The 21,985-nt window shown below is 41.7% G+C and overlaps 1 protein-coding gene across 6 annotated transcripts in view; it reads right to left on the reverse strand.

Annotated features, from left to right (window-relative positions):
• Positions 1-383: 383 nt before the first annotated feature.
• The window catches only part of PLXNB2 (plexin B2), a 503,243-nt gene continuing 481,641 nt past the window's right edge, over positions 384-21,985 (reverse strand). For 5 of the 6 annotated variants that reach the window (XM_029617385.1, XM_029617386.1, XM_029617388.1 and 2 more), the window contains 9 exons: positions 21,746-21,846; positions 21,310-21,394; positions 17,676-17,830; positions 15,149-15,309; positions 14,095-14,242; positions 11,291-11,355; positions 9,229-9,304; positions 5,264-5,338; positions 1,163-1,418 (listed from right to left, as the gene is read on the reverse strand). In XM_029617385.1, the coding sequence (XP_029473245.1) occupies positions 1,314-1,418; positions 5,264-5,338; positions 9,229-9,304; positions 11,291-11,355; positions 14,095-14,242; positions 15,149-15,309; positions 17,676-17,830; positions 21,310-21,394; positions 21,746-21,846 (971 nt within the window). In that variant the 3' untranslated portion in view covers positions 1,163-1,313. Of the gene's footprint in view, positions 1,419-5,263; positions 5,339-9,228; positions 9,305-11,290; positions 11,356-14,094; positions 14,243-15,148; positions 15,310-17,675; positions 17,831-21,309; positions 21,395-21,745; positions 21,847-21,985 lie in introns of all 6 variants that reach the window. The other variant, XM_029617384.1, reaches the window with a different exon arrangement.

The raw sequence follows: 21,985 nt of genomic DNA on the forward strand, positions 1-21,985 counted from the left end.
GCTCGCCCACGCCATGTAACGAAATGCTAAATGACAAGCAGCGCGGCCCAACCGCACATGTGCATGCTGCAGTGCACAGGTGGCTTGGTGTTACGCTGCTTAACACAACCATGCCTGAACGTTGAAGTATTGTCTGGCAGGCAATGTAAAAACCAGCTCCTCCCTCGGTCACTCTGCAAACTCACGCACACAGCACACTTTTCTTGTGGCGGTTAGAAGGCAGGCAGGACGCGGAGCCTGAGGATTTTGTTCCCCGCAGTTCGTATTTTCATGAACAAGTACAAGGCTTTCCAGCTTTCAGAGTTTATGGTCTGCCAAGCACGGCAAATGAATCAACGATAAAAATGAGAACAGTCGATACAAATGAGAAAACAAAACTGAGGAAGGTTTCCATACATGATATTAAACCTAATGAACGTTTACAGAATACTCTCAAATAGTCTCGATAAGCAACTAATTACAAGTATTCTATTGGCCACGATCTTCCACAAAAAAAAAAAAAAAATCATTACATTCATAAATAAATTTTTCTGGAAATTTTTTTTTTTTTTTTACAAAATCATTCAATGTCCGACTCACAAGAATTAGTACAAGTAAGGCACATTAGCAAATTGATATATATAAATATATACAGTGTGTGCTTAATAAAATACAGCTCGCAATACAAAGATAGAAATAGCACTGTTAAGGGTCCCATGTGCTTGTAAATGCTTTGAGAAAATGAAATATCCCTTTTTTTTTTTTGAATGAAGGATATGTCCCAGCAGTGTTGAACAACTGTACAGCACGACAGAAAACACGGTGTTAATAGGCAGACAAGCTATTAATCACCACTGGTGCACATTTCCAGTTATTGCGATAGAAAAAAAACAGAGGGATATGGCATTACTTTCTCCAGATGTGCTGCTGTCATTAGTACAAATATTGCTTAAGTGTAAAGGATTCTAAAGCATTTAATGTAATTGCATAACGATTTCTAAAATTGCCAATACCTCAGACTGTCCTGCTCGATTACATCGAAATTCTCCCTCCCACCCCCTTTGGGCTCTGCTCCCCCAATCCCTCCTCTCCCTCTTGATTTTTTAAAAGTCCATATACACACAAAAAAAAAAATCATTTTTTTTGATTAAGACAATTTACAAGTAAAAAATGTTGCTTTTTCTTTTTTTTTTTACATTGTATTGCAGTGGAAAAATTTTTGTTTTTTTAAAAATGGAATTGTACATTAAAAATATAGCACTACCCAACTCCTTTGTCAAGAAGAAAGAATTTAAACATCTGTAGCGGGATTTTCACGGTGGCGACGCGTGCCGTCAGAGGTCGGTCACTTTGTTCTCCAGCGCCGCGGCAATCTGCTGCAGGCGGAAGGCGAGCTGCATTCGTTGTGCGGATGGGTCTTCCTCCAGGGCATTGATGATCTGACGGAAGAGAGCAACACACCACCCCCCATATTAATTCCAGGACCAAGATGGAAATTCGGTGAGGTTGTGATAACTTATACTGAACCAACATTTTATTTTTTTTATATAGACAATTTACATGAGCCATCAAGGACTGAGACGGCCAAAACGCTCATCTACAACATCTGTGCATACTTTCTTTTTTTGGGTACATGGATTAAAAAAAACAACATTAGGACAACCCTCCAAAGTACCCTATTTATACCCAGCTGAAACAGAATAAGCAACAGAGGTCCATATTCTCAAAACAGTGAGGGGTTTTCATTTGAAGTACAGACCTGCATTTTGCAAGGAGGAGAAATTCCGTACATATGCTCATACGCTTTACCACTGCCTACCCTAATCCCAAAATGGAAATGGGGGGGAAAAAAAAAAAGATGCCAAGATAGAAAGGGAAAGATCTTTGGGCTCCTTTCACAGTCAGCTTCTTACAGGCTTTATTTCCAAGAGACCTGCTGAGAACAGGGAGCTCCGGGAGAAATGTATCAAACCTCCTTAGATTTAATCAGGATGGTAGCCACAGGAGGGCCTCAGGGGTCTGTGCCCTGCCCCCCCCCCCCTCACTTTTGGCTTCCAAGTCTGCCCTTAAAAAGGTACAGCTGTCGGAGGGCCTGGAGGCACCAGACACAGATCCTCTGTTCCTTTAAGAGGGATAACTTGAAGGCAGACACGCTACTGCCCTTGGGCCAAAGTTTTGCTCCTTACTTCTTTGCAGGTAATTATCCCTCCTCCTCTCAGCCCCTTAAAAGTTCAGAAACGCCTGGGCTGGGTGGAAGGCTGCCCCTTCAGCATCCTGAGAAATGTGCCACTGTATAAAGTAGCTGCCTTAATCAGAGAGGGGGAGTAAGAAATAAGGGACAGGAGACCGCACTGCCAGAAATTAAATTCCATGAAGTCCCAAACAGGAGGTAAGGGGTGGAGGTAGAGTGGCCACAGTGTCCCCACCTCCTGTTAACCTTAGGGGCCCTTCCAAAAAAAAAAAAAAAAATCAGTTTTGGCTATGTCCCTGGATTTAATGTTGCTGCTTCATTTTTTTTGCCTTTTTGTTTTATAAACCCTTTTATAGAGACGAAGAGAAATTTTTCTGTGAATACTTGGTTTTGAATTTAGCCTATGCCCAGAGAAGCTGGTAACTTGCTCAGAGTGTCACAAATGGGGCTTCGGTTTCCATGCAACTTGTGAACCTAACTGGTCACTGAAAAAAAATAAATTTTTACTGACGTGGATACACGTTTCTTCTTTTATAATGCAGGCTCACCAGAATTACTCTAGTAATGCCCTTGCAGAGACACTATGGGTGTATGCAGCAGCATGTGCCTAAGGCTTTGAAGGATTGGGCGACATAGAAAGACGTCTCAGCTTGCTCCTGATGTGCCATTACCCAGGGTTTTTAGCGACCTGGATTCGGAGTCCATGCCAGCCAGAGGTTGCTCTGACTAGCCCACAGATTACAATCAGCCCTGACCACTCTACCCTGTGAAAACACTTCTGCTCATTTTCTTTCTACAGCAGAACAACAAGAGATATCTAGGGGTTTCTGCTTTATCTAAAGTTCTGAAAAAAAAACAAAACATGTTTTTCCATTAGTACAGGCAAAACTGTACAGCCCACGGCCAACCAAAATGCTTTCATCTCTGGAATACTCATTCACCCAGAGGAACTCCAAACCTCTAGTGTAATTTTTAGGTTTTTTTTTTTTTTTAAACAAAATGCAGACAGAAACTAGATGAACAGATCATATGATTCACAGAAGCTTTTCTTCACATTTTAGGATTCTGCAATCTGAACATTATTGCCATAAGTTATTAAGCACTGCAGAGTGAAGAAGAGAGATTTTAACACACTGGCTATAAGCCATATATTTTCTTCATTTCAAACCCTATAGTTTTCATTTTGCCCAAATCTGTATTTTAAGAAAGCAAAATACAACCTAGCAGGGGCAGGATCCTGGTCTTGTAATCGAGCGATCACAGAGTCTGGCATGGGGGGTCTCTGTAGGCATTCAACTGTGATTTCTTCTATAAAGCCATTAGGGATGTGAATCTTTTTTTGACGATTTAAAATATCGTCCGATATATTTTAAATCGTCAAAAATCGTTAGAGGCGATATTTAATAAGAATTCCCCCGATTTATCATCAAAAATCGTAAATCGGGGGAAGAGGGAGGGCGGGAAAACCGGCACACTAAAACATCCCTAAAACCCACCCCGACCCTTTAAAATAAATCCCCCACCCTCCCAAACCCCCCCAAAATGCCTTAAATTACCTGGGGTCAGAGGGGGGGGTCCCGGTGTGATCTTTTACTCTCGGGCTTCCCCGACGTCAGGAGCATAGGAGATTGCTCCCGGACCCCCGCTGGACCCCCAGGGACTTTTGGCCAGCTTGGGGGGGCCTCCTGACCCTCACAAGACTTGCCAAAAGTCCAGCAGGGGTCCGGGAGCAATCTCCTATGCTCCTGACATCGGGGGACAAAAAAACAAAATGGCGCCGGCGCTACCTTTGCCCTGTCATATGACAGGGCAAAGGTAGCGCCGGCGCCATTTCTACAATGCACCGGAAGCCCGAGAGTAAAAGATCACACCGGGACCCCCCTCTGACCCCAGGTAATTTAAGGCATTTTGGGGGGGTGGGGGATTTATTTTAAAGGGTCGGGGTGGGTTTTAGCGTTGTTTTAGTGTGCCCGAGAGTGGAAGATCACACCGGGACCCCCCACTGGACCCCAGGTAATTTAAGACATTTTGGGGGGGTTCGGGAGGGTGGGGGATTTATTTTAAAGGGTCGGGGTGGGTTTTAGCGTTGTTTTAGTGTGCCGGTTTTCGATTTACACGATTTACACGATATTTAAAAAACCCAAACTGCGACGATCCAATTCCCTCCCCCTCCCAGCCGAAATCGATCATTAAGACGATCGATCACACGATTCACATCTCTAATAGCCATGATAAGTGTCTCACACCAAGTTACACCTTATTCCAGATCCCTCTCACATTAGTTTAGTTTTTGATTGCATCCTGCTCTGAAATCAATAGTATTTACACTTTGTCTGCAATCCTGGTAATCAGACTAGGTTTAGAAGGCTTAAATAGGAAACTGAGGATTCATCATCAGCCTTAACATAGCTGATAATGAAAGGGCAAGGCACTATTTATTAGTGACTGTGCGTGGGTTTGGAACATGGACACTCAATTTTATGAGCATCTGATTTCATAACCTGTGCACAGCTACTTGATTAGAAAATGAACACTCGTAAATTGAGCATCCATTTTCTTAACCTAACCGCTGGCAAGCTTAAAAACATTTTTTTTTCACATTGCTGCTTTTCTGTAGTTCCTCTGACTCAATATCCCGTTTTCTGATTTTCTGTAAACTTTTGGGGCTGGTGTTAATTTTTGAGGGTTAAAATGCATCAGGCACATGTTTTGGGTTTTTTTTTATACACATGGGGGGTAGGGTACTGGCTAATAGCATCATCAACATGGTATTTACATGTAATGAGCACTATTAGCTACACGCTGGTTTGAACGTGCATTTTGGGTGCGCTAATCCTCTTATTGCATAAGGGGTTACGGACGCGTGTCCAAAACGTGCATCCACCAGAGGGTTAACCTGTGCGCTACCCTAAGTGCATGGTATTGCATCGACCTGAAACTGTCTAAGATCAAGTGAGACAGAATAATGTGAGGTGACAGAGCAGCAAGAAAGAGCCGGGAGAGACACACCCACACCCACACCCTCATTGCTGCTGGACTATCTGAGCTAGTCATGGTCAGGCTTATGCTCCATACACCATTCAAGTAACTTACCTCATCATAATATTTGTTAGTATACTGGTATAGTTGATGTAGTGCCACTAGTGTATTTAATGATTCTGTGTGGGCCTGCAAAATCAAACACAAATGTCAGACTTTGGATCAAGCTGTTGAACATATAAAAAACCCCCCATAAAAGCTCACTGCCACAGTGGGGCCCTCTCAGATCAAGCTGTTTGCTCCATGCTGAGAACATTTTTTTTTTTTAAATCCACAATCCAGTGTGCTGATCTGCCCCACCACACATTGCCCCCTTCCTCCAGGAAGGCAGATATCCTGTGGTACGGCACGATGGACAGTTTCCCCATCTCATTGCTGGAAGCACCATTCTTGTGTCAAACTGTCTGTCCCACAGAAAAGACTAGGATGGGAGGTGAGGGGAAGAACGAGACGAAGGGGGGAAAATCCCTAGGTATGTGTAGGAAGGCTCATGGCATCATAAACCTCGTAGAGGCCAGTTTCAAAGGAGTAGGCGGAAATTGCTGGGCTTTACCGAACCAACAGGATGTAAACCTATGCCGATTAGAATGAACTGCTGAGGACGGCATTCTTTTTTCCCCACCACAGACAAGGAACCGCATTGCACTGCTTCGCTCGGTGATGGCGAGCTCCAGTTTTTAGAATACAGCAGCTCTGGTTTGGGGATACTTCATGTGTTTTGGTTATCCTGGGAGCCGGCTTCAAGGACTCAGACAGAAATGCCCCATCAGTGCTGGCAGAAATCCCGTTTCTTTTAAAGGAAGCAGGGGTTTGCTGTGTCAGTTCTATCATTCGGTCTAAAACCAGAATATAATTTTAGAATTACACTCGGGCCGATGCAGTAAAGTGCACTCAGGCCGAGTGCACTGTTAGCCCCCATTTGGACACGCATTTTCCACGCGCTATTTTTACCCCTTATACAGTAAGGGGGTAATAGCGCGTGGAAAACGCACGTCCAACCCTCCCGAAAGTAATAGCACCCACAACATGCAAATGCATGTTGATGAGCCTATTAGTTAGTCCTGCACGATACAGAAAGTAAAATGTGCAGCCAAGCCGCACATTTTACTTTCAGAAATTAACGCCTGCCAAAGTCAGGAGTTAATTTTGGCCGGCACCGGGAAAGTGTACAGAAAAGCAGAAAAAAACTTCTTTTCTGTACACCCTCCGACTTAGTATCATAGCGATATTAAGTCAGAGGCTCCAAAGATAAAAAAAAAAAATCTAAAAAAAAAATTAATAATAATTTTTAAAAATCTGCCCGCGGCCCAGAAAACAGACGCTCAGTTTTGCCAGGGTCCATTTTCCGAAGCCGTGGCAGTCAGCAGGTTCGACAACTGACACCGGTAATATTAATCGTCAGCTATCAAACCCTGGGCTTCCTGAATCGTGCGCCCAAGAGAGTGGCTTGGGCGCACGTTGGGAGAGCGGGCGCTTGCCGGCTCTCCCGCGAAGTTTTCTATATCGGCCCGACTGAGATGGAGGGAAGGGGGAGTAATTCAAAATACATTCTGAGAACCTAAGCACAAATTTTCTCACACTTCAAACACTACATGCACTAAACTTAGAAATGCTGCGGGCGGCCGAGTTTGTAGGCTGCACTGTACTGATCTGTGCTCCAGATGACTGATGGCAGACTGGGTGGCCTAAGCGAGTGCATATTTGTTGACATCTAAGTGTGTAACTCACCCCCTCCTCACCCGCTGCACAGTTGTATTTTGAGACCCAACGATCCACCCTGTAGCACAGACCAGCACAGCACGTTATAAGAGCTGGCACTGGTTACAGTTACCAGACACCAAAAGAAAAAAAGCATCCAACTGCAACAGAAACAAAAGTGGCTTATCCTGGATGCAAATTCAAGAAACAAAACAAAAAAAAAAAATGGCAATACATTCCAGCAGTTTATTTACGGTCTTTTTTTGGTTAATAAATTTAAGAAGTCTTTATTTTCACATAGAACCTGGGCTTTTGTTACTTGGAGAAAAAGCAAAATAGGGGGAACCGAGTGCCTGTGCAAAACACTGAAAGCAAATTTACAGAAAAAAAAAAGAGAGAGTAAGAGCGTGTGCACGACAGAAACGTTCCTGCTCAGTTTGAAAAATAACTAAAATCTACTAGCATGTAAAAGAATCAGGCATTGTGGCCAGGGCCAGGGCAGTGACATCATGACTGCGTTCGAGCACAGGAGGAGCAGCAACAGTTCCCCCCACCTCCACAAAGGCACATTCCCTGGGCTGTCGTAGGAAAAGGCATCACTGGCCCAGGTTCAAGCACAGAAGAACACAAACAGCGCTCCCTCTCCCCCGCAGGAAACAGAAAAACATCAGCACCTGCGCCCTCAAGAAAGAGGAGGCAGCCACTGGACTTGTATGGCTACTGGGGAGGGGGGAGGAAGCAAACAAACGAGTGAGAGCATGTGTCTGTGTCAGTGTGTGTGTGTGTGTGTGTGTGTGTGTATGTGTGTGAGGGCATGTGTGTGTGTGTGTCTGTGTCAGAGTGTGTGTGTGTGTGTGTGTGTGTGTATGTGAGGGCATGTGTGTGTGTATATATGAGAGAGATTGTGAGAATCAACCTCTCACCTTTCCCCTGCTAATCCATAATAATCTCAGGGTATTTGGAATTCAAAAGATCCCAGGTATGAACAGCCAGGAATTTTTTAAATCCTTTTTAATGTTTTAAGTATTGGATGGTGTTTAAAATATTTTATTGGTCTTTATGGAAAATTTATATGAGTTTTATATAAGGGAGGAGTTTTATATAGGAGGAGTTTTATATATGAGTTTTATATATAAGGGAGGAGTTTTACATATGAGGGAGGAAAAATATCTTAGTGGTTAGAGCAATGGACTGTGAATCAGGAGACCAGGGTTCGAGTCCTGCTGTTGCTCCTTGTGACCTTGGGCAAGTCACTTTACCCTCCATTGCCTCAGGTACAAAAAAAAAACCCAACTTAGATTGTAAGCCCTCTGGGGATAGAGAAATACCTACAGTACCTGAATGAAAACTGGTGCGATATCTCAATTGAGATCAAATGTTGGTATATAAAAATAATACATTTTATTTTATTTATTATTTATATAATAATTATTTATAAAATAATAAATTTATATAATAAATGTATATAATAATAAAATTATTAGATGCTATTCTATTTGTCAGCTGTTTTGATATATTTTTATTGGTATGGTTTTACTTCTATTGATGACATTTTCTGGTTTGTTTGTTTTCTAAGGAATTGTAATATTTCTGTTTTTCCATTGTTGCACTGCACAATAGTCCGGCCTGTTGTGGTTAATAGTTCAGTTTTTGTCTGCACGTTTTTATTAATACTTTATGGTTACTTTATTCTGCATTTTTCTGAGAATCTGTATTTTACGTGTGTGACAGAGTTGATGAATTCTGCTAGTGTGTGTAGGTTCTGTATAGGGACCTATGGCAGTTTGGCTTTTTCTGTTTTCCTAATAGTAGGTGTATTGGCATTGTAGGGCCTGGTATAATTGTAGTTTTGCCTTTTCATAAATACGGTTGTTAGTGTTTGAGTGCTGGCAGTTATTGGAGTTTTGATATATTGAAATGGTAATTCAGTTTACTTGTGGCTTTTTGAGAGCTAAGCCCATACCCAACACACATTACAATAGTCCTAATACCAATTCCAAGGGTATTTTTTACTTTTTTTTGCAGGGTTTTACAGTATTGCATGTAAATATAATATACATAAGTGATATTTTTACCTCAGAAGACTGTAGTTAAATATTCTTGTTCATGTAAAATCTATTATTATAAATGCATAATATTTAATTGTGTGTGGCGAGTGCGGTGGCGGCAGGCTGTAGGTTTTGCCTAGGGTGCCTAATACTCTTGCACCAGCCCTGTTTGTGTCAAAGTGCTGATCTTGCAGCTAATTCTCACAACACTGCTTCCAGGAAAATCTTCTAAAACCCATCAATTAATTAAAGACCAATATTGCCAATACATACCCTTGAAATCTCAGCTAAGTGCGTATTCATGTCCTGGTCACTCACTTGTATCATTTGACGGATACCTTTGTAGTAACTGCAAGAGTAAAATTGCTTTACTTAAAATTAGTGTATTCTATGGTTTTACTTACAATATGAATGTTTTTGCCATGTTGCTTTTTTTTTTCCCCCCCTCCTTTTGATCCAATGTTCAAAAAGAAATAAATAAGAGAATAGGAGGCAGGTAGAAAATGCCAACATGTGTTGTCTGAGTTTTGTATATTACTAGTGATGTTTTGGCAGGGGCTCCTGGGAGGGTCTTATTGACTCGGTGAGAGATCCTCAATAAGACATTACCAGTAGATCACAGAGTATTACCATTCAATAGGTGCTGCACAATGATTAGAACAATGCAAGGAAAGTTCTGGAATGAGTTTCGACAAGTCAGTTTATTACCACAGAGAGATGGGGCCTGGAAAAGCAGGAAGCATTTCAGAGGTTATGCCAACATCATTGCAAAATCTCCAAGACAGAGTTTAACATCAACGTTGACACCATGATGGATAAATAAATGACAACACACGAATTTCATTGTGGAACAAAGATGCCATTATCTGCTAGCATAATTTATTTTTGTGTTCTTTCTTTTATTTATATTATTCCATCTGAGTAGACTAGCAGCCGGCGACAAGCCAGGGTTCAAATTCCACTGCTGCTCTTTGTGACCTTGGTTCAAGTCACTTTACCCTGCGGCACTGTGTGCGGTTTCAGAGTAACCAGAAGACAGATTCGGGCTGGATTCTGGTAGAAATCTTTGCATAAACTATTTTATTAGTGACAAAAATAAACCAAAAAGCAGCTCTGCTCTTCTCTGCATTTCAGCAAGTAAACAGTATCACAACTTAAAGTTCAGTAGTGTGCTTTTTTTCTCTCCCATGGGCCTCCAGTTCCCTCCTGGCCTGGCTAGATATAGCCCTTCCTATGGGCCTCTGCCCAGTCCAGGTTACCTGAAACTTAAGGTGGACCGGGCCATATCTCTGGATCCGATCCTTTAAGGTATTTTGGCGCTCTTGTGTATACCCCTTCACAACCCTTCATTGCTTTAGGTACAAACTTACAGGCTGAGTCACTAAAGTGAGCTACCACATTACTATACATTATTAACAAATACGCCCCCCATTAGAAACAATGGGAGTGACAATAAATAACTCACAGTAAAGCAGTACCACACTTTAGTGACTCAACCTGTTAGACTGTGAGCACTCTGGGGATAGGGAAATAACTATAATACCCGAATGTATATTTTATCATTTACTGCTAGAATGTATTAGGGGTTGGGATGAGGAAGTTGAACTACATTTGTATTAGAATATATACTGGAAGGTTTTATGACAATTTTATTATACTTTGCATTGAGGTCACATAATTAAAAGCAAATAAATCAAATGAAAATAATAAATAAAAAAACAAACATGTAACTGGGTATATTTGACAAACAACCTAAACTTGTCAGCTTATTGTAAGTTCCTTGTAAATAAACATGCATTTTTAGCACGACTGTATTTATAATTACCTGCAAAGCCTTATTTAGCTTCTCTGAAACTTAAAACTGGTGTTCAATAATTGTAGTCTCTACCTCTGTAGGAATACTATAATAACTATTACCTCTGACATTTAATGCAGGACCAGTTATTCAAGCCAACTCCTGTACTATAGTACTTCCAAAATGTTTTAAACTGACCTTTTAAAGCCTCTTCAGAAGGTCCCTGCTGATTTAATTAAAATGTTTTCTGAGCTCTGGACATCAAACCTTATTCTTTAAACTCTTCTAACCTTGAATTCATTCAACTATTGTATCAAAACTTCTTACCCCCTACCCTATATATTTCCTTAGTGCCAACAACCCTTTGTGGTGGTCCATATATGCCATATTATATACATAATTATCAACCATAGGTGTCATATACACATATAAAGAAGCTGCAGTTCAATTTTACAAGCATATTACTTTCTCTGATCAAACCTAGACTATTACACAGAAAGTTAGTATCTTAATGGCAATTAAAGAAAGCAAATGGCTTACTCTTCCACCATCTTCTTGTACGTAGAGATCTCTTTCGCATAAAGTAACTTGTTGCTTGGAGAATCCTGAAACATGATATGCAAAAAAACCCCTCAAAAAATAGTCAAGTGAGGTGAAGAAGTTACTGTCCACTCATCCGACCCATACCCTGCAGCAGAGTCTTAAAATATCTGTAGGCCACAATTAAAATGGCTTCTCTTTAATCTTAGAAATGCTGAGGAAGTTCTTGACATGACAGAGGACAAAGTTTTCTAGACATCAAAGATACTAGTATGTGAAGAATTTCAGCACATATGCATTTTGGGCCCATTGGTCTTAATCTTAAGTTTTCTCTCTCTTCAAAGATTGTGATTTCCATACTTTGCTAGATAAAAAGATAGCTGCCTTCTATTTTGAATATTGCCCAGATAAGTTTAAGCATGTACAGCTTCATCCCCTAACTCTTTTAGGCATTCCTTCATTAAATACCATTTGGTTAGTCGAGTCTTACAGTAGAATGGTTTCTGTGGCTGCCCTTCCAGAAGAATGCAGAGTTGAGCCTTCAGTAAAAATTTTCAAGAAAAATTGAAGATAGTATTTGGCCCTAAAGCTGCTGATCTTTGAGGATGCTAGTTCAAGACAAAGGCCCCTATTGACTCAGACATCCTCTTCTGTATCTATTGAGCTTAATGTAATTGGAAGAGCAGAATTTTATGTTATTGAATTATTGATTTGTCTAATTTTCTATGTATTTTATTTAATTATCGCTTATAGAAGCCTATGCAATTTACAAATTAAATAACCAATTTAAGACAAAATAAAAAAATACGGGTCATAGTTAGTTATCAAACAGAAGACAAACATATTTCTATCAATGTTTAATCAAAGGCTTGCTTAATAAATGAGTTTTTAACTGATTTGAAAGCCTTTGAGTTCTCGGTCAAACACAATGCCTCCAGAAGGGCATTCCAAATACTGGGGGCTGTCATGGGAAATGCAGACTCTCTAATTTCTCCCACTCATCCCTATCTTACAGGAGGACAGTCCAAAAGTCCTCTCTGAGATGACCTGAAAGACTGAGTTGGGTTATACATTTTCAGTAGGGAATTCTAGCATCAACAATTTTTGGATCACCAGTGAAATTTTAAAGATGATCTGGTAAGACACAGTCAGCCAATTTAGGTCCATAATAACCAGAGTGATGTGTTCCTTTCTGCTTTTACCTAAAATCAAGTGAGCGGCTGAATTATGCAGAACTTGCACTGCTTTTAGCTTGTTTCCAGGAGTCCAGTAATGGAAAAATAGAGACCTGTACCACTATCCCTAAAGTCACATGGCTCCAACAAGAGCTTCAAACCATAAAGGAGATGTAGTTTAAAAAAATCCAGCACTGGTTACAAATTTTATCTGGTGGGAAAATGATAGATGGGCATCTATCCATATCCCAAGACTTTTCACAATATGGCAGGATAGGAAACATCAAACCCTCAATGGTCAGAGAAGTTGGTAAAGGATTGTTGATATGACGATGAATAATTGTGAATTCTAATTTTGAGATATATATAGCAAGTTTAGTGTGTTGGAGCCACTGTTGTATGGTTGTCATGGCAATTACACCAAGTCAGACGTATGTTACCCGCTTAGAATGGTAGATAGGCGAATTATAGATTTCTTTTTAGAGAACAATACCCACAATATAAGTTTGTGAATCATGCTTGAAGGTTGTGGGATGTTGCCTATTATATTCATTAGTGTTCGAATTATATAATACATGTCTGTACAATGCCCCATGGCTATAGGTTAGATTTTTATGTGAGCAGTTCTGAAATGTTGTGCACTTGGGTTATTTTAACTTTGTTGTTCTGCATCCTGAGCGCCTTTGGAGAAGACATAATATAAAAATGTAAAATAAATACAATGCCCCTGAGTTTACCCTTCAGCTATGTATGCAGTATTTCTATACTGATGCGACACAATTGATTAAGACAGGCTTCTACTAGCCTTATTAGCTGGAAGCAGATTTAAAACCTTTAAAAACTTGATTTTTCAGTCAATATGCTATTAAGCTATAAAACTGATTGTCAAAGGATATGGTCAAAGCCAGTAGTGTAGGTGGGGTTAAAAGGTTTGGACAAGTTTCTGGAAAAAAGGCCCATTAACAGCTAATAGCCAGGTAGATTAGGGGCATAAATCTCTTACTGTTGGGAGCTGTGATTGAACAGGGAATGCATATCCCCATTAGAATCTGTTGGGTGCTTCTTCCAAGCTACCTGAATTGGCCACTGTTGGAGAGAAGATATTGGTCTTGATGGACCACTGGTTTGGATCAAGCATGGCCCTTATGTTATCATCTTTGCATTTAGCTGTTTCTGACACAGAGAAACCAGGAGCTGTGAAAAACACCAATTCCCACTTCGAGAAAAAAAACAGAGCAATGTCTGCTTTCATATTTCCAGCCACAGCACATTATCCAACATTGCAAAAAACTGACCTACCTACAGATACTTCTGAAAGCATGGGAAGATACCAGTAATGCATTATTGCCTTCTCAACAGATGAACTGATAATGTATGTTTCTTTGGGGACAGGACATTAGGTTCTAAGGGAAATGACAAGGTGAGACCTCATATACAGGATATTTTTCTGTTTCCCCTCCCTAATGGTTACTGGTGAGGAAAGAGGAATCGGACAGTCTTGCTCCAATGCAAATGTTCCTCCAGCTTTGACCAGTGAGGCTTTTAACTTGGATATTTGCATGGATAAACCTGGAGCAGTTCCTGCACTAGAGCTCACCACATTGCAAGGCGGTTTTGCTAACCACTCACTCGGCTTAATTTGTGCTCCGTCCTCGTGCACGCATCCATGAACGTCTGTGCTATGACCGACAAGGATGCATCTACCACTTCATGAACATGGACGTCAAAGATGAAGTGAGGATTCTTCAAGATATTCACCCAGAATCTTAGAGGTAAGCTGTAGGGGGATGAAAAGCAGCGTCAGTGCAGTGCTGAAACAGCTGATCTGGGTCACGTAACATGAAGGAAACACTCCCTTAGCCTCTTATCTGGACCAAGGCAAACATTTTTGGTTAGAGCCTATAGTGACTTGCATAAACAGGGTGTAACTATACAAAAAAAAAAAAAAGGTCAGTTGTCCAGTTTTCATTCTCACTTCAGTGTTACAAAGGTAAGTCAATCAGAACTTGCACAGTGCCTCTGGGAAGAGAGATCTTCACACCTTCTGATGTCAGAGGCTATATCAACACTCTAAAATTCATACTTCTATCAATATCCATCCCCTCCATTACCAATTAGCAATGTATTTATTACACACTCCTACAAAAATGCTCACAGCTGTCTAAGGGTGCTGTGAAAAGGTTTTTCTATGAAGCCATTCTTAATCAAAGATCATTACAGTGCAATTTCACAGTGCTGTAATCTTTTAGCTAACTAGTCTGGCTTCATAGAAAAACCTTTTAAAAGCACCCCCTACAGTAGGACAAAAAGAGTCTTTCTGCTATGTATGCAAAAAAATAAAAAACATTGAACATTATATGCGATTTCTAGTGCCCATAGGCTCAACCTCACCAACAATAATGGGATATTCACCAGCAGAGTCGCCATCTCAGCACCGAAGGGGAAGAGAGGAGTGGAGTTTAACCTACCCAGGAAATCTCTCAGCCTTAATGCAGCATTTCAACCCAATCAAGCTAAGAGGCACCATCAGATAGTTTTGAGTGTAAGAAGCTGTTAGCGTCCTCAGTAACTTCTCAGGTTCCAGGAGGCAGATGGTTATAAAGAGGAAACCATTCTCAGGGCAACAGATGAGAAACCCAGCTGCACGACGGCTATCAGGGTCCTTTATCCTCACAGAGCTCACCTGTTAGTTTTCCAGATGTGAATTGTATCATCATCCTTTATTTCATGTTTCTCCGCTTGCTCATCGAGAAAGTCAAAGAAATATTTCACAGCTGGCGGCACAACTTGATTGGAATTCAGAACACTTTGAAAAAAATTATCTACAAACTGCTGGAGGGTACCCTGCAGAGAAACCAAGAAAGCAGACGCTGAAAGCGGTCAAGTATTTGCTAAGACAATCATTCTCCCCAGTCAGCGATTTTACCACTCTACTTTTTTTTTTTTTTTTTGATGATCACCGAAGTTCATGCTCAGTACTGCAGTGTGACAGTAAGAGGAGGATTAGTCTGGCAAAAGTAAATAGGGTTCTTTCTACTAAGCTCAGCTGAGGGAGCTGCTCCTTTAGCTCGGTAGTAGCGTCCCTACTTGGGAGCCAGAAGTCTGCAGGTTCACACATCCTCAGCTGTGGCAAGGCGAGCAAGGGGCTGTGCAGTTATTTAACTGTAGCAGAACATTTGATCCATCCAGTCTTAATTGGTCCTCACAAAGGCAGGACACTCTGCTGTCCTGGCCAACTTGTAAAGTAAGTAATAACTCCTGACCTTATCCCCCGACAATGCACACAAGGTGAACGCCAGCCTTCAGGAGCATTGCTACCAGTTATTTAAGCCGGGCCTCATCCTTAGCCAATAACAACGTCCCTTATGTTTAAACAGTTAATGGCAGTAAACAGGGTAATGTATCCATCTGCTTCTAAAGGTTGGAATGATATCCATGGAAACTGATATCTGCCCCAGTGGCTCCGACTGAAATTTATTTACGCTGCATATATACAACGCCCTAGTACAGTATGTCTTATAACAAATGACATTTAAAAACAGCAGTACAAAAATAAGGGGAAGAATAAAGGGCAACCCACATGAAAGTCAGTTTGAAAAGATGGCCCAAAGCGTGTTTTGATATTTGTTGACTGCATTGTTTCTTGGATGTCCTGAGGAACAATGCTCCAGAGGTGGAGTCAAAAGAGGAAGCACAAAAGCAAGATGGTGACTAACTGTTATGTGGGTCAATAAGTAGAGTATAGCGAGAGGATTGGAGATAGTGAGGGGGGTATGGTATTGCTTAGAGGGAGAAAGAAACAGAGAACAAGTCATGCAGGTATCAACAAGCAAGAATAAGGCTCTTCAATCGTTTGGTAGCCAATGTAGGGAAGCAAGCAGAGGAGATGCATGGATGTGTTAAGGACACAGGTAGAGCTGGTGAGCTGTTGCTTTCTGAAAGGTTTGAAGAGGACGGTGTGAGAAGTAGGGCAAGTCAGCAAGGACAGTATTACAATAATTTAGATGGGATGTGGAGAGCGCCTGAAAAAGGAAACAGCAGTCTTTGCTGGTGAGTGAAATGTAGATTTGATCGATCTTGGAGAGCTGACGGATGACACTAGAACATAGCTGCATGAAGAATAAAAGGAAGGAGCAGAACCAGAGGATGCTGAGATTTTTGGCGGTTGGAAAAGGGGAGTGGTATAGAACTGATGGAAATCAGGCAATGGACACCGAAATAGGGAATAAAGCACAGCTGCAAAGGGTTTTTGGATCTACGATCATCTTTGACACAAATAAGCATAATCCTCTGCAACATGTACACAAAGCAGAGCTTCCAAAGATTTAGAGACAACCAGAGATATCTGCTCATGGTGCTATCAAGGCTTTGGCCCTGTGCCTCGATCACATGGAAGTGGGGATGAGGGGGTGTGATGCAGCCTTGATGGATGACTGGATTTCAGTCTCTTTTAACCCCAAAGCCATAGGATATATTTAATAAAAGTCAAAATGTTGCCAAGGTATGAAACCCTTCAACACTCTTCATAACAAGGAAACTGCTCGCTATGAGGACATTTGTGCGGGTGCCGATCCTGGAGCAGTCTTGTGTTCTGGCTGCTCCCCTATGGTCGGCTCCCGTGTTTTATTCTTTATTGTATATTCAAATATATTTTTTAGTTTTATTTAAGTGAAGGCGCCACTCACAGGAATGAAGATACGGAGAACAAACAGTCCATAGAGAGTCCCGGTTCCAGTCCAGTCCCCGCAGCCCCTGAAGCAGGCAACCGCCGAAACATGGACCGTGTCGGGCTGGCAGACATGACCTGAGCCTTACGGGATTTAGCCGTCAAAACCCATTCAGCAGATATATATAAATATTCAAATAAATTGAAGGTGAAGGGTCGATCTGCTATACGTGCAAGACTGCCGAGGGAATTGGGAAGTGGACTTTTTAGTAAAATAATAAAACTAAAAAATATATTTGAATATACAATAAAGAATAAAACACGGGAGCCGACCATAGGGGAGCAGCCAGAACACAAGACTGCTCCAGGATCGGCACCCGCACAAATGTCCTCATAGCGAGCAGTTTCCTTGTTATGAAGAGTGTTGAAGAGTTTTTGCACAAGGCAACGAGGTTAGTTGACATAAGGTATGAAACCCAGCAAGGCAAAACACAGTGCTCCAAAAAGACATTGCACTAGTTTGATTTGCAAACTTGCACCTCACCTTCACAGAGAGAAGTCTTGTTAGATAAATCTCCGTTATGGCTTTCGTTCGTTCCTTCTCTTTCATGCTCCCTCTCTTTGATTTACCTTCATCAACCTCATCCGCTGGCCGTGCCAAGTGCCAAATTTTATTTTCATCTTCTAACAAAGCATGTCCTGTGAAAGGCAATAGTAACAGATTAAAGTATGCCACTGAAGACAATATCACTGTTCTCTGCACCCAGGCACAGATACCAGTCTCACGTGCAGTCTTCTGGTCTTCATAGCTCCCTTGTGGGACAGAGTTTGCTTAGCTTCACCCCTTTGAATGTAATTGAACTCTTAGATAATGCCGCCTGCATCAGCTGAGTGCGAGAAGAGCTAGAATTATGATCTCTAGACCCCTGGAAGGGCCGAAGATATGGGGTGGTCTGAGCCTCTCACACGTGGACTGACATTCGCAGTTATATGAAGCTCAGAAATAAAAGCCTATCCTCATTGAGTCAGTAACAGTCCAGAAATGAAAGGGAGTGTGGACTGCCTTCCTGGTACATGTGAGGCCCATGCAGCACACATTGTAAAATGTTCAACTAGTCAAATCTCCCAGCACTGTTTCAAGTGAGTGAAGCCATCATTTATGGCCGTATAGAACTGCATGGTGCATACTTTAATTTAACAAACTCATTTTTGTAGGCAGGGTCTTAGTCACATTTCTGAACTAAAAAAGGATCTCAGGGATCACAGGTTGGTAGCTTTTTTTTCATGCATGGTTTAATATTTTTGCAACATGCAGTTCCTGGAATTTCTACAATAAATGGCTTTTTGGAAGGTAAATTTGTAATATATTTCCTGTAAGGGAAGTCTGGTTCTGTGCTGAACTGTGCTGGTGCACTGAACTTTTGTTTAAATGAGCCACCTGAAAAACTAAGAGTTTTCAGAATCCTAGAGAAAATGATGTAAAGTTGGGAAAGAACCAAAGTCCTCAAATCCAGACAAGGAATAGCTAATTCCCACCACTGTCCCACCCATTCACAACAGCATGCAGCTAATTCCCACCCATTCACAGCAGCAAGCAGCTAATGCCCACCGCCATTCCACCCATTCACAGCAGCATGCAGCTAATGCCCACCCATTCACAGCAGCAAGCAGCTAATTCCCACCGCCGTCCCACCCATTCACAGCAGCATGCAGCATGCAGCTAATTCCCAGCCATTCACAGCAGCAAGCAGCTAATTCCCACCCATTCACAGCAGCAAGCAGCTAATTCCCACCCATTCACAGCAGCATGCAGCTAATTCCCACCCATTCAAAGCAGCAAGAAGCTAATTTCCACCACCATCCCACCATTCACAGCAGCATCCAGCTAATTCCTGCTCATTCACAGCAGCATGCAGCTAATTCCCACTGCCATCCCACCCATTCACAGCAGCATGCAGCTAATTCCCACCGCCATCCCACCCATTCATAGCAGCATGCATTTTGAAAGAACTGAGGCCTACCATTCCAAAAACCTTAATCTGAAGACCTACTTGTTACTAGCTCTGTAAGTGTAACCTGAAGGAAGTCACCTTTATTGTGAACACTTCCTCAGCACACAGAGTTCTGCGCAGTAATGTAACAGATCATGGCTTGCCTATGGAAGCACATTATCTGCAAGATGCATATAACCTGCAAAACCAAGATGACCTTGCTTTCAGCAACCTCCCAAGAGAAAATAATGAAATGCTAGAAATGCTACTTTTCCAGTGCTGTGCCAGAGCAAACTGGTTCCCAGCTCATACTATGTAGACTTGTCGGAAGCAGTAACCAGTCCGGATTCACTTTTGGCTTCATCAGTGCAGGGGGTGCTCTTCCTAAACATGAATGTTATTTAACAGCATTAAGCAAACTAAATGTTTAGGCCCTGAGATTGAAAGTGCATTCAGCGCTCAATAGCCAGATAAGTAAGACTTATCTGGCTATCTCTTAGCCAGCTAGATAGTGGGCATATCCCTGCTGTGCTACTTAGCTGGATAAGCTATCCAGCTAAGTAGTGATATTTAGCCTTAGCTGGATAAGTTATGCAGGTAAGTTATAACTACCAACAAGCAGGTTTAACTTAGTCAAATATAACTTATCTGGCTAAGTAGCAGCTTGTATGCAGATACTCAGCGGCATAGCCATGCCACTGAATATCCTTTGTAACTTGGATAATTCATATTCGGCAATGTTAGTGAAAAGGCCAGCTTTCAATTTTGGCCCCTTAGGGCTGCATTTATTTAGTTTACAAAATTTATATCCTGTATAATGAGTAAAATAAAAAAAAACTATAAATGTGGTTTACAAAAAACAAAAAACCCCCCAAAACATTTATAATATTACAACAAACGCCACAAAACAAAAATACACCACTACTAATCGCTGCTGCTTTTTTTTCAAGCCAACTTGCGATGAAGACACAAAATTACCTTCCCAAGATCTTACAACCATAACCATATTCATGACATATCACAGATACAACCCTCTCAACTAAGCCCTACTACCAATATACATCACCTCAAACCTCACCAGGCAACAAATGAGCCTTTTATGAAATTTCAAATAATTCAGCTCAGCTTTCACCGAGACGGTGTTCATTACAAAACTCTGGTGTTGCAATTGCAAAAGTCCATATTTAGAGGGATTTTGCTGGATAGCTCATAAATTATACGGATAAACATCAACTTTTGAATATTTTTGGGCACTTATCTGGCTACACTTTAGCTGGATCTCTCATTATCTGGCCAGATAACAGAAATGTTCTGGGGCATTTCTAGGAAGACTTAGGTTAGCCGGATGCTATTCAGAGGTAGCCGGATAAACATTCGGCTAACTGTGGTCATGCCATACAGCAGCCCTAAAAGTTAGTTGAATAAACTTATACAGCCCCTCTTTAAGACAGCCGGCTATATTCAATAGTGCGGCTACACCACGGAATATCCTTCCATATTTAACTGGATACGTTTATCCATCTAACCTTGCATTCTGATTAGTGACTGAATATGGACCTCTGAGGGAACACTTTTCAGTTTGAGCTGCCACCAACTGAAAGCCCCTGTGATGACCTAAGCAACAGGGAGAAAGCACGGCACAGACAGAAGGAAGGTACTTACACAGTTCATGAACCCTCCCCCCTTCCCTTGACTATGGAAGTTTGGGCAAATTTGATCTCTGATTAATTGTATTAAGTTGGAACTGGGTAATAACATTGCTTCTCTCCTCTCTGCCCCTGGAGTTGATTCGCTGTCGACATCGACAGAATGTTAAAGAAATTATATGCCAGTCTCCTTGTGAAGTAAACTGCTTGCTTCAAAACGCCCTGCCCCAAGCCTGTGATCAGAAGAACAGCTATGGAAGGGACTCCTGTCAGTGATGGGCACAGAACTCGGCCATCTTTAATCACTGGTCTATTCCACTAGCCGGGGTTTCTCAAGATAAGTAACTTCTACAAGGCCATATTTGGTTTTCCATAGTGCTATGGCTTCAGCATTCTGAGCTTTTATTTGCAGATAAGCTGTCCTGTAGCACCAACATTACTACTACTGGAAGAAAACTGATCGCACATCTTGCCACTGCTTTCCACTGAACATGCTTCTCATTTCTGGCTGGAGAAGGTACAAAAATCAGGCCGCACTTACTTTCCCCTGCAAATTCCTGGTGATTCTCCTCTTGTTGCTGGCGGATGCCCATCTTTGAAAGGATAAGCGTGGCTCCATCCCGCACCTTTAGGGACACACCCACAAATATTTAGTACAGTAACCAAGACAACAGACGCGAACATTCAAGACATGCTGAATGAAATGGATTATCCTGGTACCGGAGGAAGACAGCTAAGCTAGGCTCCTGGAAATCATGCCGTAGCCCATGCAAAAAAGAAACCCAAGGAAAGAGCAGCCCTAAGATTGTGAGCACTATTCCAGTACAGCTAATGCAGAGGCACCGTATTTTGTCTGTGCCAAGTTCATTTTCTATCTTCTCCAACTTTGCCAAAGCAGGGAATTTTCACAGAGGAGTTACTAAGTACTGAACACATGAAACTGCAGCTCACGAACAGAGTCCACAGCTCTAACTCACATTATAGTGCATCAGGGTGTTGTAGCGCTTCCAGCGGCCATCTCTCTGAGACGTTAAATCCAAGTCGGACAAAATCTGTGCAGTGGATCCTGGCCGCCACTCTGCAGAGCAAAGGGAAAATACATTTGACATAGTCCTGCTAAGAGGATGAAAAGCACCATCGGTGTTGAGCTGATCGAACTTCCAGACCAGATTTGCCTACTAAGCAATTCTCTCTACATTGGAAAAAATGACTTGTGA

The sequence above is a fragment of the Rhinatrema bivittatum genome, chromosome 9 (genome assembly GCF_901001135.1).
Source record: "Rhinatrema bivittatum chromosome 9, aRhiBiv1.1, whole genome shotgun sequence".
NCBI classification, from domain to species: Eukaryota; Metazoa; Chordata; class Amphibia; order Gymnophiona; family Rhinatrematidae; genus Rhinatrema; species Rhinatrema bivittatum.